At 49.6% G+C, this 18,018-nt stretch overlaps 1 protein-coding gene across 1 annotated transcript in view; it reads left to right on the top strand.

Annotated features, from left to right (window-relative positions):
* Window positions 1–15,290, top strand: part of SLC1A1 (solute carrier family 1 member 1) — a 76,827-nt gene extending 61,537 nt beyond the window's left edge. The window contains exons 7-12 of the mRNA XM_047700482.1: window positions 702–886; window positions 2,057–2,164; window positions 4,007–4,129; window positions 4,545–4,739; window positions 10,867–11,001; window positions 13,092–15,290. Coding sequence (XP_047556438.1) covers window positions 702–886; window positions 2,057–2,164; window positions 4,007–4,129; window positions 4,545–4,739; window positions 10,867–11,001; window positions 13,092–13,338 — 993 coding nt within the window. The 3' untranslated portion in view covers window positions 13,339–15,290. The remainder of the gene's footprint in view (window positions 1–701; window positions 887–2,056; window positions 2,165–4,006; window positions 4,130–4,544; window positions 4,740–10,866; window positions 11,002–13,091) is intronic.
* The last annotated feature ends 2,728 nt before the right edge of the window (window positions 15,291–18,018 follow it).

Below are 18,018 nucleotides of genomic sequence, written 5' to 3'. Positions count from 1 at the left end.
TAAGGCTGACTTGTTCTGCTCCAATTATGTTATCTCCCTGTGAAATCCCTCAGAAAACCTCATGCAGCCCTACTCAGAGTAAGTTTTTTCCCAGCATCTCTCACGCTGTTCTTACCCAGGATAAGGGGAAGAAACAGTTCACAGTAGCAGCCGTTTGGGTAATATTTACATCTCTAAAGTCCTGTTGGCCACCCAGTTAGAGGCAGTAAAGAAGGTTTCTGTGCGTCACTATCAGATAGATAACCTAAAAATGTTCACCCTGGCAAATAATTTGAGCTTCCTGCATTCTTAAGTCCTATCTTTTTCACGCAGACTCCAAAGTTGCTAGTAGTTAAAATAACCCCTGAAAAGTGGGTTCTAAAGTTGATTGATTGATTCTAAAGTTGATTCTAAAGTTCTTATTAAAAATGTAAGACATCCCAGAATAAAAATACTTCAAAAGAAATCTTCAAGTTTGGGTTTTTTGAGAAAGCGAAAAAAAAAAAATCACTTTACGCTTTGGTGGCAGAAGATGGGAGCAGTAGGAACTCGATACACGTGTAGGTGGTTTGTTGTTTGTTTTCTCCCCGAGTATTGTTGACTCTGACTGGTGGACTACGAGTTTGTTATGTTTGGCTATCATAGCTTCTCATTTCGGGGCCTCCGCCTTCCAGCAAAATCAGAATCACGCATCAGTATATTCTCTTGGTTTTGATCCACAGAACAAAACAAAGGAATACAAAGTCGTAGGCATGTATTCGGACGGCATAAATGTCCTGGGCTTGATTGTCTTCTGCCTTGTCTTTGGACTTGTCATTGGAAAGATGGGAGAAAAAGGACAGATTCTGGTGGATTTCTTCAATGCTCTGAGTGATGCAACCATGAAAATCGTTCAGATCATTATGTGGTGAGCAGATGCTGGTGAATGCCATCTTGCTTCTTCTTACACTTGTCCCCTCAAAATTAGAATAGAGGGGCCTGCGCTTCTCCACTGACCTCCCCTAGGAAGGAGGAACGCGGAATGCCGAGACACTGGAGTGTTCAGGAATTCTACGTATCACTTAGGCATGAGTTCACTGATAAGAATCTGAGTGTCAGCCGTTGTCTGTTCTCCCAAAGCCCCTGGTCAGCTTGCTCCCAACCGGCATTTGTCTAAGAAATAACTCTTAAAATAGTGACTTGAAGGGGTTCCTGGCACATCAAAACCCAAAGTGCTCTCCTCATTGGGCCCAGATGTGATATTCAAAATACTTCCCATTGTATTTTGTTTCCATCCGAATGAAACTGCCATTTGGATGAGAACACACCAGCCGCACTGCCTGAGTCCCTGCCCTGTCCCTGGAGGTGCCAACAAGTCCACCTTTGCGAAGTGATCTCTGCCCCCATTTATGTCTTACTGAGTTGACCCGACATTATTTACTCTCAAGTGTAGACACCGACAGTGATGCAAAGGCTCTAGCAACTTCGACCACTTACTCCCACTGAACCTCAGCTTCTTCCTGTGTAAAAAAAGGATAATAAAAGTCTGCCCCTCGGGTTGGGAGAAGTACATTAGGGGAAATGATGCATGTCAAATACTTAACCCAATACAAGGCACGCAAATAGAGCTGCACAAACAGAGCCGTTCTGAGCACTTCCACGACTAATGGCATTGCTCTGTTGCTGATATGACTACCTGGGAGACAAGATGACTGAGGCTAGAAAGAGCATGGTGCCATCTATGGAGGGTCAGGCAAAAATGAGACCTGCAGATGGGACCATTGGCAGGACGTCCGTGCCCCGGGAGCACGGTGCAGGATAGGCAGCTGTTCCACCACACGAGCTTGCCCAGTTCACTCATCTAAGGTAGCTTGGGTGAGTAGAACTTAAGGTGCATGCACAGGCGCTAAATCCTGGCGCCAGTGTGGTCCACCAGGACCGGAGGCTGAAACCTTAGCCTCGCTGTGGACCCAATGCTCCTCCCAGCTGAGCGCACGCACCAAGCCAAAGTACATGCCCTGGCTTGTTTCCTCCCTAGCAGTCCCACCTCGAGAAGACACCTGATGACGGAAGTGTCTTTGCTGTGCTTATGTTCTAGCTACATGCCACTTGGCATTTTGTTCCTGATTGCTGGGAAGATCATAGAAGTTGAAGACTGGGAAATATTCCGCAAGCTGGGCCTTTACATGGCCACCGTCCTGAGTGGGTATGTCAGACTCGGGAGAGGAAGCAGGAACTGTGTTTGAGCCACTGGATCACTGAGAAGCAGAGTTCCAGTTTTAACTGGTTTCTCCCATGTGCCAAGGAAGATGGGGTTCAGAGATAAGAGAGCAGGGTGGGGGGGGGGGTTGGCCTTTAGCAGCTGTACTGGGGGAGGATCACACTGTGCTAATTGCCAGATCTTGGCAGAACAGCCTGGACCATGGTTTATTGCTGCCTTTATTTGTTGTTAAAACCCTTCATTGGAACAAGCAAAACCCACTGGAAGCCTTTCTTGGCATTCACTTCTTCAAGGATGGAAACTCACCAAACTCGTAGGAATAGCCCACGAGGACCCCAGTCCCAAGAAAGAAATCAGGCAGGGCCTGAATGCAATGAGACTTGAGCAAGTAGGAGCGTGTGGCTGGTTGGTTCCAACCCCACTAGTTGGGGCTGGGCACTGCTACCGCGCCCTGCACCACCCGAGTATCAGAAAGGATGCCGGGAAAGTCTTCAGGCTGGGAAGAAGTGGGTAAAGCAGGGAAGCAGCAGGTCGTCTGCATATTCATTGCAGCCCATTATTGGTTCCTTGAGGGGAGGTAGAGTGAGATAATTTAGGAATGGTGCCCCTGGATATCTAGCAGGGACAGGATACGTCACACATGCTAAGAAATATGGATGAAGGGAATGAATAAACCACCCACATTTCCACAGGTCAATGCTCCCAAACACCTGCCTTGGGCAGTGAGCTCACCTGTTGGGAGTGCAAGTGCCCTGGGGAATCCATCTGTGTTTACCAAAAGCACAGCCCTTCCAGCCAACAAGCAGCAGCCTGGGTGTCTACAGCATCCAATCCCAGGGCCATAGTGGTATGGGAGCAGAGCTTTGCACCCTTCTAGAGGCCAGAGCCTGTGTCCCTGCAGTGATTTGGCTGATGTTTATTATGCTGAGTCATTTTATGACACATTTCTGCTGGTTTCTGTTTGTCCTACCTGGGTTTCTAACAGAAAACTAAATTTCTCCTAGTTCTTAGCCATGCCTGCTATCTAGAAGACCCTCATGACGGACCTTCAGGATCTGTATTTTCAATGGCCTCATTTCTTCTTATTTTAGCTTTGACTAACTGATCTGTAAACTCTTACATGGCACCTGCTGGATTGGTCTCATTTTTTAAGCCCCCTGTTTTACATAACCTGTATAGTCCTACATGAAACAAGGAATCGTTTTGGAAGGCAGGAATAACAAAGAAAAGGAGGTCAGTCCTGAGGTATGCCTGTAGGAAAGCAGGTACTCACCCCTTCCTGGCCTTCTTGGAGGGTGGGCACCATCCATCCAGCAGGACAGCAGTGTGGTCCAGGGAACAGGGGGTGCTGGGTGTAGGATGAGGGTTTTTGGTAGCAATGAGTGTGGAGCCACAGAGCTACCAAGGAAACAGGGGTCAAATCCACCTGTGAAGGTGAGGGAAGGCTTCCTGGAGGAGAGGGACCTTTTGCTGAGTCTTAGAAGAGTGGTAAGAATTCAGCAGCAGAAGGAAGTGAAAGCTCGTTAGCACCTATTGCAGGAAGAGCACGTACAGGGCTTGGCGGTGTGACATACGTGTTCTGTGAGCTCCAAAATGTGGATTCAGCTACTGGCTTCACCACTTTGAAAAGCTACTTCATTTGCTAAGTGAGTCTCCTCATACTCATTGGTGGATATATGGAGACATATGCCCTTGCCCTACTTCTCATTTTCTCTTGGGTCATTATGAAAATCCAGTGATCTATCATGAATTTTTAAAAAGCTGTTTGGAAAAAGGGATTACTGTGAGGAGGTGGTGCCCTCTACGAACCTGCTTTCTTGTTTACAGGCTCGCGATCCACTCCATTGTCATTCTCCCACTCATCTACTTCATAGTCGTCCGGAAGAACCCTTTCCGATTCGCCATGGGAATGGCTCAGGCTCTCCTGACGGCTCTCATGATCTCTTCCAGGTGAACAGAGGAGGGGTGTCCGGGAGAAGTCTCTGGGCCATGCCTTGTCAGCTCTCATCCACTGCGGATGAGAGCTGTCCCCACCACACATGAAACTGACCACTCCCCGGCTTGTGCTTTTGTGGCTGCCTTTAACTCAGGGAATGACCTCTAGATTCTCTGCCTGTGTCCTTGAACATTTCTGCCCCCTGCTGGGTATTTCTCATCCTTGCGGCATGGTCTGCAGCCCCAGAATGGGTTACACTGTCACTTGGAGCAGCCCCGGACCCAGTACATTCTCATTCCTGGACCTGCCGGAAGTGCCAGCATGCTTTGGGCTCTGGGTTTGGTTTTTGGCATAGAAGTGTCTCTCCAGGGTGGAGACTGAGCCCTGGCATTCCTGGACCATAAGTTTCTTTCTCTTTCTATCACACAGTTCAGCCACACTGCCAGTCACTTTCCGCTGTGCTGAGGAAAAGAACCAGGTGGACAAGAGGATCACCAGGTTCGTGCTGCCCGTGGGAGCTACGATCAACATGGACGGGACGGCTCTCTATGAGGCAGTGGCAGCCGTGTTCATTGCACAGTTGAACGGCCTGGACTTGGGCATCGGGCAGATCATCACAATCAGGTAGGGTACGAGGTCATGCTCATGTTCATTTCTGTTACTGGAACTGTATCAAGGAAAAATTGCCAGTGGGGGGGAAAGAAAATAAAAATCTGGAGGGCCAAAAGCATCACTGTTCTTGGTTCAGCATACCCAGTGGGTGCTAGGCACACAGCAGATGCCAAGGATTCAAGGTGGAATAAGGGCCAGTCCCTGCTTTCAGGGGTTCCCCAGTATGTAGGGGGATACAGATACCTAAGCAAATGCGGGGATGTGCTAAGAGCTATCATGGAGGTTTCAGAGGACATAGAGGGCACCAAAGAAGGAAGGGAAGGTGAGGAGAGGCTTCCCAGAGAAGCAGAAGGTTTAGTCTCAGAAGAGCAAAGAATTTAGTAAGAGAAGAAGGAACTAAGAGCATCTGGGATAAAAAGGCCTAGCATGTATGGGGGCTCATGATATAACCATGGCCTAGTTACAGAGGACAGATTATTGGATGTTGGCGACATAGATTACAATGTGAAGAACATAGAGAAACAAGAGGGCAGGGATCATCTCCTGAAAGGCTTCTTGAGAGCTGCTCCTGGAACGGGCACAGACAGTCTTTCATAATATGGACAGATTTGCGTTTTTAAAGGGTAACTTGGCAACATGGTGGATGGACTAGATGGGAACAGGAACATAAACTGGAAGACTAGTTAGGAGACTACTGCAGGAGTCCAAGTAAGGAATTAAAAGGCCTACATCAGGGGCTCTTGGGTAGCTCAGTCAGTTAAACATCTGCCTTCGGCTCAAGTCATGCCCAGGGTTCTAGGATCAAGCCCCACTTTGGGCTCCTTGCTCCGTAGGGAGTCTGCTTTGCTCTCTCCTTCTGCCCTCCCACCACCACCCTGCTGGTGCTCTCTCACTCAAATAAATAAAATATTTTTTTAAAAAGCCTACATCGGGGCGCCTGGGTGGCTCAGTGGGTTAAGCCGCTGCCTTCGGCTCAGGTCATGATCTCAGAGTCCTGGGATCGAGCCCCGCATAGGGCTCTCTGCTCAGCAGGGAGCCTGCTTCCTCCTCTCTCTCTGCCTGCCTCTCTGCCTGCTTGTGATCTATCTGTCAAATAAAAAAAAAAAAAAAATCTTTAAAAAGCCTACATCAAGGCACTGTCACTGAGGATGGAGAAGAGCTAATGAATTCGAGAGGCATCAGTTGGATTCACAGAGAGGGTTGGGAAGCGGGGGACAGTTAGGATGGCTCCAGGATAGGCGGATGGTTCTCCAGGACTGGCGAATGGTGCCTACCAGAACAGAGACTAGTGGAAGAGAAGCAAGCATAGGAGGGAAAATAAAGAGCTTATGCTTTTTGTCACATTGAATTTGAAATGCCTTCAAGATATCCAGGTGGAACTCTGCAGTGAGAAATGTGCAGATACGATGTCAGAGGCTTCAGCGGGAGGGCGGTCATCAAGCATGTGGTTTAAGTCAATCATCTGTGTTTGAGGCTTAACCTCACCATGATTAACTGTGACCTTGGCCAAGGTACTTGACTTCGATAACCTCCTGTTTTCTCACCTGTAAAATATGGATAATAAGAGTACCTACATTTTATGCAAGTAGTGATAATTAAGTCAGTGCACATAAAACGCTTCAAAGGGTGTGTACAGAGTGAGGGCTCAAGATGTTACATAGAGAGGGTTTGTGCCAAATAGAAAAGGACTAAGAACCGAGCTCTAGAAAATCCTAATATTAAAGGCAGGCAGGGGAGGGGAGAACCAAGAGGGAGACCAAGAAGGAACAGAAAGGTAGAAGGAGAGCTATGAGACCATCACATCACAGAAACCCAGTGAAGAGAGATTTCCAAGGATGGGATCCTCAAAGAGCCTGATACCACAAAGAATTCTACTCAAATGAAGACTGAAATTGTCTGCTCAAGTCGATGCTGAAAACGTCATTGATGAATGTTGCTCTGAAACAAGGCTGTTCAAGATGGTAGCCACAAGCCATGAACACAGGTTGGACACAGCAAGTGTAGGAGCTTCCGTCATTGTAGTTAGGTTCAGTCATGGAAAATTCTACTGGATAGCACTGCTTTGAAGGGATGGGTTGGGTTTAGAGCTAATCTGGCCACTCGCATTCAGTTTGGAGTGCAAGTTTACAACTCAGCTGGGTCCCTGGGCCTGCACAAGGCTGGATCTGGCCTTTCCCGGTGAACACAGTCTTGTAGCCCCGGTGCTTGGCACAGGCTCTCACTGCAGGTGTGAAGGCAGTTCTAACAGTGTTCTGATACGGTGGATTTTGAACTCCTCCCCAACCCTAAGTCATAAAGTACTTCTTGCTGTTGGCTTGACGCTAACTAAAGCAAGTGCCAACTAGACCGTTGGGACATCAGCCGGGACACTGTCTCTGGGCTCTGTGGTCTACAGTGTCCGTGGCTTAAGCAGCCCCAGCTGAAAGAGCTTGAGTAAAGTCCTACAGTTTGAGCAGCAGTGAGTGTGTTAAATTTGAAACCTTGCATCAGGCCTGAGAAAGCTCCACCACTTGGCTTTGGTCCTTCCCAGGGCCCTTGGGCCTCTCCCTCACCCTGGCCTGCTGGACCCAGTCTGCCCTGGACTGATTTCCAAGGAGTGGCTGTGTGAGGTAGCTGCTGGATTGGGTATTTGCCGCTTTGTGGTGAACTCCCTCTCTCCCTAAGCCATAAGTTCCCTAGATCTTAATAACCTTGTTTTTTTGTTAACCTGACTGCTAGACAAATAAACTTTGGGTGGAGAAGCTAAATATTTCACATCAAAACCTGTCCGCCTCCGCTCCTCCCCGCTCTGGTGTATATTTTTCAAATCATCTCGACACCCAGCAGTAGGACTCAAACTCACAACCCCGAAGATCAAGAGTCACACGCTCTCCTGACTGAGCCCGCCAGGTGCCCCTATACCCTTAAATCAGACTTGCTGATCAATAACCACCGGCCCAGAGACAACCACTGCAACTGTGAGGCCCAGTCATCACTGACCTAAAATTTAAAATCCTGCTGGCTCTGCTCGGGACAGAATGAAATATCAAACATGGTTTTTCCCTTCACAACCTACGGCTGCGGCCCCTGAGGCCGATGGTAGAGAGACCCATGGCTCATCGCCTTCCGCAGCCCGCTTGGCTCGACATCAAGGCAACACAGGCACCATCCACCCAAGACAAACCCTTTTGTGGTTTTATTGCAACATTCACTAATCAGAGGTTACGAGTGATGGAAAATAGGATAAATGTGCCTTATAATGAAAGGTGATGCCTGGATTTGGGGCCGAGAAGGAGCCTGAGGGAGGAAAGGAGCAGCAGTGGCCTTAGTACTGATTGTTCTGTAGCTGTGAGGGGTGATCCTGGGGGCAGCAGGGATGGGGCCAGCAGCTGCTGACGCAGCAGAAGTGGCCTCAGTGTGTAAGGATCTGGGGCATCCAGGTGCCCCTCGACATGGTCTCCCCATCCCACGAGCTAAGAACTGAGAAACGGGGGGACTTGCTTAAGGACGTGCTGCTACTGAAAACAGGTCTGATGCTCAGGCCTCTGTGGGCTTCAGCTCAGACCCCAGTCCCAGCCTGGATGGGACCGGAGCTAAGTATCCCGTCTGAAGCCAGATCTCAGCACCAGGAAGGAACTTTCTACCAGTGACTACTGTGTGTTCGACTGTGAAAACCCTGTAAAGACAAAGTCTAATATAGTCAGAAGGACCGGGCTTTTATATTGTTCCCCCATCTGAAGACTGATAGTTCCCAGTCTCAGACCAAAGTCAGTCAAATGGCTGAAGTTTAGGAACCAAGGTCAAGGCTCTAAGGCAGAGTTTTCTTGGACGCAGTGGGTTTTGGATTTTGAACCCAGCCAGAGGCTATAGGCACACGGTTAACCGTGATGGGCTGGGACTTCCAAAAAGAGATCCATGGTCACAGGCACAAATCACTTCTGGTAAAGAAAACCTGCTGCTGTCTTCAGTTTAAATTTTTTTTCAACCCACATTAAAATAAACTTGGGTTTTCCAAAGAGTACTTAAGTCAGGACAGATCTAAAGGATTATGTAGGTCTGAAACGTTTCGAGGAATTGGGACAGCCCAGAAATCTTTAATTTACTATAAACTGGTGGCCCACAGCCGCTGAAGGAAAAGACGGTTGTCAAAGAAAGCTGGCCTGTGTTTGACCAGACCCTCAAAGGCCATCTGCAGCACATGGCGAGGCAGGAGAAAGAGCCGTGGAATCTGCTTCGTAAGAATTCTGAGGCGTTTCTGAGCCCACAAGAATGTAGATTTGTGGACAGAATCAGGGATACTTCCCGTTTAAATGGACAGTTTCTGTGTCTTCACTTTTCAACCCAGTGGCATCCTTGGACTAAGGATGAGAACAGGCATCCAAAACATGCAGCGGATGTCCTTTCAAGTTCATTCAAAATTCAGGTGCTTCTCAGGGCATGGTGAGCCCTTGTTTCCTCCAAAATGACCAGATTTATTTTTTTTCTTTTTTAATTTAAATTCAATTAATAAGCATATAATGTATTATTAGTTTCAGAGGTAGAGGTCAGTGATTTGTCAGTTGCCTGTAACACCCTGTGCTCATTACAAGTGTCCATCTTTATGCCCATCTTCCCACCCACCTCCCCTCCACCAACCCTCAGTTTTGGGTGTTTTTTTTTTTTAAGATTTTATTTATTTGAGAAGGAAAGTGTGAGCGAGAGAATACAAGCCGGGACAGAGGCAGAGGGCGGGAAAGAAAAAGGCTCCCTGCTCAGTACCAGGACTCCAAGATCATGACCTGAGCCAAAAGGCAGACACTTAACTGACTGAGCCACCCAGGTGCCCGTTTCCCTGTCATTAAGAGTCTCTTATGGTTTGTCTCCCTCTGGGATTTTGTCTTATTTTTCCCTCCCTTCCCCTATGAGCCGTTTTGTTTCTTAAATTCCACATATAAGTGAGATCATATAATTGTTTTTCTATGATTGACTTACTTAGCATAATATCCTCTAGTTCCATCCGTGTCATAGCATATGTCAAGATTTCATTCCTTTTGATGGCTACATAGTATTCCTGTGTGTGTGTGTGTGTGTGTGTGTGTGTGTGTGTGTGTGTGTATACATACATACATACCACATCTTCTTTATCCATTCATCTGTCAGTGGACATCTGGGCTCCTTCCACAGTTTGGCTGTTGTGCACATTGCTGCTATAAACATTGGGTGCACGTGCCCATTTGGATCACTACGTTTGTGTCTTTGGGGTCAATACCCAGTAGTGCAGTTGCTGGGTCCTAGGGTAGCTCTGTTTTCAATTTTTCAAGGAACCTCCGTGCTGTCTTCCAGAGTGGCTGCGCCAGCTTGCATTCCCCACCAGCGGCACAGGAGGGTTCCCCTTTCTCCACGTCCTCGCCAACATGTGCAAAATGACCAGATTTAAATAAGGATGATATTTTTTATGAAAACCTGCATATTCCAAAGGGAAGAATCCCTAGCGCCCCACTTCCTCTGCCTGAGAGGGGTCTTTTAAATACACTGTAATGAAGTTCATCCAACTGCCTCTCCGGGCCGCGAACCTCTCTTCCTGTGGCAGAAAGCGCATCCACTGGCCAGAGCAGTCAGGAATAAACGACTTTACCTCCGCCAGGCGGCATGGCTGTCTCTCAGTTCAGTGCCGTGGAGGGCAGATCCCAGAGGTCAAGAGTCTTGTGATGTCAGGAAAGTGCATAAGACCCTCGGCCCGGGCTGGCAGGTATCAGATGCCAGGGAATGCCTGGCTGGGTGAGTAGATGGGCACAGGGAGCAAGAAAGGCAGAGATCATTGGCACCTGTCGAGGACAATGGATGCCTAGAGAGGTAGCTGAGCCTTCCCCGCACGCCCCCGCTGGCGAACTCTGTCTCCCTCTTGAATACCTCTTGCCCATTCTTGGCCACTCGGGCAGTTCTTCCCTTCCTTGCATTAGAGAGATTTAATTTATCTCCCCGCCCCCCCCAAGAAGATCACCGCTCCCCGCCCGTCCCCCGCAGCCCTCTAATGCGACAGAGCTGATGCTCAGGAGAGAACGGGTTCTGAACGGCCCATCTGGGGACACAGCGCGAACAGCCATCGGGACTAAGAGTTTCAGGCCGGGGGCCCCGAGGGGAGACATGGGCGTCTAACCCCTGCGTCCTGTTTCGGCCGCAGCATCACCGCCACCGCCGCCAGCATCGGAGCCGCCGGCGTGCCCCAGGCCGGCCTGGTGACCATGGTGATCGTGCTGAGCGCTGTGGGGCTGCCCGCAGAGGACGTCACCCTCATCATCGCCGTCGACTGGCTCCTGTGAGTTGGACTAAAGGCACTTCCTCGGCCGGGTGGGGAGGCGGGTGCCCCAGCCGCGCGGCGTCTGCGGCCCGTCAGCATTCTGTCCTCAGATTGCCCAACGAGCCATCTGTCCCCGCTGTCATTTCCCTCCCACCAGGCCATCTGATAACGTGCTTAAACATTAACTCCTCCTAATTCTGAGCCGGGATTCTGAACGGCCAGTGATCTCCATTAGCTCATTCAGACCTGATAATACTCAAGGACAGGAGTTGGGTGCAGGAGCAGAGGATAATAGGGGAAGGAAGCTGGACAAGGTCCCAGACAGTCCAGACCCCAAAGGCTCCCCTCGCCTCTCGGGGCCCTGGGTCAGCCCCACGGGTTCAGAACGGCCTGGTTCGAGGGCAGCCCACCCTCCCGAGATCTTCAGCATCGTCAGGGGCGGTGGCACGAGCAAAGACTCTGGGGTAAGACGGCCTGAGTTGGAATTCCTGTTCCGCATCTCAGTGGCTGTTTGGCCTCAAGCAAGTTCCTTAGCTTCTCGGGGGCCCAGCTGCACGGGCTCTGAGGTGGGAACTATTCTGTGTCTCTCTCCTGGTGGGGGCGTGGTCTGAGCGAGCTAATGTGAGCAGGGAGTCCAGAACAGGGTTCGACAGGCAGTGTGCTCAATCATGGCTGGCTTTATTGTCACCATGAGAACAGTTTGGACAGGTCATGTCTCCCTCGACAACTCTCTCACGTCCACACACACGCATGGGTGCGTGCACACACACACACACACACACAGGGCTGAGGAACACAGAACACCTGGGCAAGAATGGGCCCTATGTGATCCCCAGGTTCAAGTTAGAATGAAGTTGGGGTCCCAGGCTTTATCCTTAATACGCACTCTGTGCCTTGGTCCCCTGGCCCTTGGGGGCACGCAGGGCTCCGAATTGAGCCTTTACTCAGCACCAGCCGGGGCTTACAGGGGAGAACAGTGCCAGCTGGCTGTTGAGAGCAGCTGAAATGGTGAAGATACAGTCACACCCGAAGGAAAAGCTTCCGCCCTGGGAAGGCAGGCCAGGTGGGGCCCCCTCAGCGGCTGGCTGGTCCCGCAAGCCCCCGGCTGAGGTGACACCTTTCTTGCCAAGATACCCTTTCACTGAGGCAAGTGCTTCCAGTTTTCTTTCTAGTGATGAGGGTGGGTTCGCATTTGTCTCCTTTCCCTGATTCTTCCTGGAACCCATGACCTTCACTTCCAAGATACCGAAAGAAGTCAAAGGTCCTATCTAGTCTGTGGGATGAAAAGACACTGGTTGGTTCCTACCAGGGACTAGTTCAGTCCATGGCCTTGTTCTAGATCACAGAAGGGCATCCAGAATGGGGCTGGGCAAACGCTGGTGGCCTTTCCTGTCCTGCAGAGGTGGTTCTCACGAGAAAGTGTTCACGTGCACACTACCTCCCAGCAGGGCCCCCTGTCCTCTCACCAGGACGCCTTCTCGGCTGCATGTTTTCTTCCCACAGCATCTCCTCCAAGCTTTGCAGAGTTAAGGCTGGCTCGGGGTGCCACAAGGAGGAAGCCACTCCTTGGCTGGTCCAGCTTTCTGGCTCTGTGCTCTGTAGTATCCCTGCTGACTTGCTCGTAGAGTGGCTCAACGTGGCAGAGAAACGACTCCTCTCAGGACACACAAACACACAGGAACCCTCAGCTGCACCCACAGACACGCACTCCCCACCAGACATCTCTCACGGGATCCCCTCCCCTTAGTCAAGAGAGAGCCTAGAAAAGTTCCAAGATTGGGGGGCAGGGGGTTTCACAGCTTGTGCAGTTCTGACCCTTCCTCACATTTCTTTGGGAGGAGAGGATGGAATGTGGGGAGACTGGTGTTGGATTTAGGAGGGTCATTGTGCCTCAGCAGGAGCACACACCCGGGGAGCCCGTTTGCTCATTCTGCACTTCTGTAAGCCACCGTCTGCCCCAGGCCTGAGAGGAGCGGAGCCTCTGAGGCGATCACCAGGATGACAACTTTCTCCATTTGCTTAATTTGTAACTGAATGCTTCAGATCCTTGTCTCTGTCCAGTGTCAACTGGAAATGAACTGCGGACCTCCTGTCTCTCTCCTCCCCAGGGACCGGTTCAGGACCATGGTGAACGTCCTCGGGGACGCGTTTGGGACAGGCATCGTGGAGAAGCTGTCTAAGAAGGAGCTGGAGCAGATGGATGTTTCATCTGAAGTCAACATCGTGAACCCCTTTGCCTTGGAATCCACAGTCCTGGATAATGAAGATTCCGACACCAAGAAGTCCTACGTCAACGGAGGCTTCGCGGTGGACAAGACTGACACCATCTCTTTCACCCAGACCTCACAGTTCTAGAATCCCTGGCTTCACAGGACCAGGAATGATGAAGGACAGCTCCAAGAGAGTCATCTCTTAGCAAATCCAAACATTAAATAAGGAAGAGAAAAACACGAATGGCCAACTGTACATTTGATTTGATACACAGACTTCCAGATTATTTTCTATATTTGAATTCACAGCTTTTGCTCTCTGGGTTCTGGGATTTGGGGGTGGGTAACATGAACGAAAACAGAAGAAAAGGAAAGCTGGATTGTCTGCAATGTAAAAATTCTACGAGAGACAAAGTTTGGAAGAAGATAGAGTAGTAACTGTTGGATTAGGACATGGACATGGAAGGAAAATTGCTTTCTCATACACAGCCCAGTGTTTTGGGTTTTTAAAAAAAAATACTCTCATTGATTACAACTTTTACTCAAGCTTTCTATTGGCATGGATTTCCTTTGACTTCTCACATTTTTATAGATTACAGTGCATATAAACACCCCTCCCCCATTAATGTGCCAAATTGTCCATTTTTGACTCATCTCCAGCCAATTTCAAAGTAACTGCTTTGAAAGAAAACAGACCAGCACAGTTCTGCTATCAGAGTTTTAAGACGGGTGTGGGGTTTTGTGGGAAGGGTTCTTTTTTCAATGTACTGTATTGGGACACTGGTAACTAGTAACCCAGTGTTCGGTATAGAGCTAGATAGATATATATATGTGTACATATTTATTATTTTCATATAAGTTGCCAGACAGAGATCAGAATTGAACCGTCAATGTGAAACAAAGAGCTCTCCTCGTACTTGAACGATAACTACGATCTCAATCCAGACCTGCTTTAGGGCTTCTCCAAACTCCTGTCTCAGGAGCAGGAGAATGAAAAATCATGTCGTCTGACTGTTCCACGTTTGCGTATCAGCCTCAAAGCAGACGTGTCTTACAGTGATTCTCCAAGATGGCAATGCTGTTCATCTACGACTCCCGGACTCGACTATACTGGGAGGGAATCCCTGTCAGCACTGCATAAGATGGCACACAGAGGTGTCAATCGCGTAAGGCTGGATGTGCTGTTATCCAGCTGGAAGTCTCCATTCTTCCGAGGTCAGTTATACCCACTTAAAAATGACAGGACTTCACCCTTTGGTACCCACGGGGCTCAAACCATAGTGGCAAGCTCCCAGCTAAGTTGTATTTCAATATGGGTTTGATGGATCGAACAAGTGACATTGGGCAGAAAAAGCACCGTCCCTGCCCTGTATTCTTGCAGAGTTCGGTCCCATGAAATGAGACGTGGTTATCAGTGGTTCAGGGAAATTCTCCCATTATATGAAACTCGTCTCCTCCTCAGGGAGGTTCGTTCCAACTGCTAGTCTAGCCACCTCGGCCCTGCTCCTGACCATCCATTTCCTGTCATTCTTCTGCTAATTTGTGAAGATAGTTGATTAAAAAGTCTGTGCTTCGGCTCTCGCCTTGTAAATAACGCTTAACATAAAAACTTGTATTTACACCGAGACCGAAATAGTCGCGCTCCTGCAGTACCGAGCAGCCAACGGAAGCCTGTGCTCTGGTATTTAAGAAACCAGATGCTGTGCCAAAGGTCGTGGAAGAGTAAGTACGAGCTCAGTATTGACCACCCGTCCCTGGGATCTAGTGGAGAATGAGCCTGGACTGTCATCATACACCATCAATACAGACCAGTGATTCAACAGGAGATTTAAAAGGCAAACACGGCTGGTGCGCATTGGAAGTCTGTCTAAATACTGATGCGGCTGAATCCCTCATTTGTCCTGGGCTGACAGGTCTGACCACCTTGGCAGGTGGCTGGGATCTTAGGTGAGGGAGGTGGCAGAGCTGCTGGTGACCTCAGGTCACCCTTACTTGGAGTGAGTTTGTAACCAGCCTCTTAACACACTGTGCTGTTAACCCGTAAAAGAGAACAATGTTCCATCCCAGTCTCAATAAATACTTCCGTCCTTCCTCCTGGCCAGCCTCCTTCTCCCTTTATTCTTTAATCTCACGTACTCAGAAGGGGCGTGGGAAGGTGGGGACATGGTCAGTGGATTCAGAGCGAAAACGGATTATTGTTTACACCCAAGGTTGGGAAAGCCGGGCTTGACGAAAAGTAAGGGGATGCTTTGCGTGAATCTGCGGGGATGGTAAGGCTGAAATACAGGGCCCTAAACGGTGGAGAGTTTGTCCGTATTTTATCACTGAGATGAAAGGGAAGGTATAATTTGACTAGAAATTCCTGTACTAGGAGGGAGTTTTATCTCCATGTCATGGTGCCCTGGTTTCACGGAGGGACCAGTCCTGCCCTCTGAGATGTGCCTACAAACAACAAATGGGTCATGACAGGGCTCTCCTGGTGGACTCACTCATCTATGACCAACAACAATGTACAGCTCCCTACCCTGAGAGAAGACAGTGTCTTACAGAAGTGCTTACCACCACCTGGACAGACTAACTGAGGACAGGTACATCTTCAGGTGACGCGGGATGCAACACCAGCTCCCCAACTACTCAGACTTATTTGCAAGAGTTAATCCACCTGAGCAGGGCACCCCAGGACTTGGATCTTGCCCAGAGTACACTCACGTACTGAGAAACAGTGTTACCCGCTCTCCTAAGGGACTTGGTCTCAACAGATCTTTGTGAGCCCAGTGGGTACAAGGCCCTTTGTTAAAAACACACCCCATTTGGGGCGCCTGGGTGGCTTACTGGATTAGGCCTCTGCCTTCTGCTCAGGTCATGATCTCAGGGCCCTGGGATTGAGCCCCGCATCGGGCTCTCTGCTCAGCAGAGAGCCTGCTTCCCCCTCTCTCTCTGCCTGCCTCTCTGCCTACTTGTGATCTCTCGGTCAAATAAATAAATAAAATATTTTAAAAAAAACAACACCCCATTCTTGGGAGAGCCGGGGAAACTATGCTTGGCTCGTAACCCGGCAGTGAGCCAGCAATGGTGTTGGCTTTACAGGTGTTGAGAATCTTCCCTCCTGGAACAGAAAGAGGAAATGGTCCCGCAGAGCCTTGGTAGAATGCCAAGAAGATTCTGTGCAACAGGATCCATAGTCTGTACTCCCTAACTGCCCAGCAAGGCACCAGAGAAACCAGTGAGTGGACGCACCGCCCTGACAGCTAGTCAGCTCTGGGACTCGTGCCAATGGTGTAAGCCCCGATTCTTATCCTGTGAAGTGAGGATAACAAATCTTGTCTCGTGAGACTGCTTTATGTATCAGATGAGAAAACGGATGTGGTGCATTTAGTGCATTACATGTCCAGTAACTGCTAGTGCCTCTTGCCCCAAAGAACGCTGTACGCCCTCACCCCCCGTTTGCAGGGGTGAACCACAGACAGGCAGCTTCACGAGTTCAGTTTTAGCCCTTACCACTCACGTGGCTGAGGACTAGACCTCTCACTGCTTGGCCTTACTACCCGGGTTATTGGAGCAAACAGTAAATCCAACCTCGTGAGACTTAATAATGCACTCTGAAAAACAATCTGAAGGGTTTGAAGAGGTGGGGGGGGGGGTGGGAGGTTGGGGGAACCAGGCGGTGGGTATTAGAGAGGGCACGGATTGCATGGAGCACTGGGTGTGGTACAAAAACAATGAATACTGTTATGCTGAAAAATTTTTTTTAAATGATTAAAAAAAAAATAAGCAACCCCCATTCCATAAAGGGGGAAAGCCTGTTCTGAAAAGGGGACATTTCCACCTCAACAACCTAAGACCTTGAACATTTCCTCCTGCAGAAGATCACACAGGGATGAAGCACAGGTGAGTGGCCCCATCTTTCTTCCGTGCTCCGAGACACACGGGGGACTGGAGGGGCTCGGGCACAGGCTTGAGCCTGAGATGCCCATTCGTGGAGCAGCCCTTCCCACATGCTGAAATCACATAGGACACGAAGTTCGCTTTTGTTGCCTTGGTCCCTAAACCTCACGTGAACCGTCCCCACCTGCTGCGGCAGACTTTGTTCTGGGCCCCACGTGGGGCTTTGTAATATCCCCTCTGCGGGGCAGCCCGCCTCCCTCCCCTGCAGTCGTGGACTTCTTAACTGAAAGCCCGGTCATGTAAACAACCAGAAGCAGGCCTTGCCCGGTTCACTTAGGGAACAACCACCTGATCTGTTTATATTGGATTAGGTGACGGCGCCTCACCCCACGAAGTTACTGACCGTGCGTGGGAGACCACTGGGGACGTGTCTCGGGGGCCTAGGCTGAGTAAGGCCACAAAACTCCTAAGCAAGCCATAAGATTAAGCATATAATTGATGCCCCATTTGCCCTCTCACTAGGAAAACCCAGTGCTGGGCGAGATTCAGAGGCGGTCTCTCTGGGATTACAGACACATTTCTGGTTTCATCTACAAATCTCCACTTTGCCCAACTGCAAGGCATCACAAGGTTCGGTACAGTTATTAGTAAACCCTCCAAGCCCAGATAAAATCAATAGCCCTTTTGTTGCTGGAAGAAAGGAGAAAGAAAAGCAGTGGCCTCCTCAGGAGACCGTTCACTGATCTCTAGAGGCCTTGCTCGCCTGGAGCTGGGAAGCTCTGACCTCAGGACAGCAAAATCAGGATATTCCGTAGAGAGAAGCTGCCCCACAAGAGTACGGTTTATCCAAAGATGGAGGCTGGGGCGCCTGGGTGGCTCAGTGGGTTAAGCCGCTGCCTTCGGCTCAGGTCATGATCCCAGAGTCCTGGGATCGAGTCCC

Source organism: Lutra lutra, chromosome 13, assembly GCF_902655055.1.
Source record: "Lutra lutra chromosome 13, mLutLut1.2, whole genome shotgun sequence".
Taxonomy (NCBI): Eukaryota; Metazoa; Chordata; class Mammalia; order Carnivora; family Mustelidae; genus Lutra; species Lutra lutra.
The sequence above is the reverse complement of the archived record's forward strand: the minus strand, read 5'-3'. Positions and strand labels throughout refer to the sequence as shown.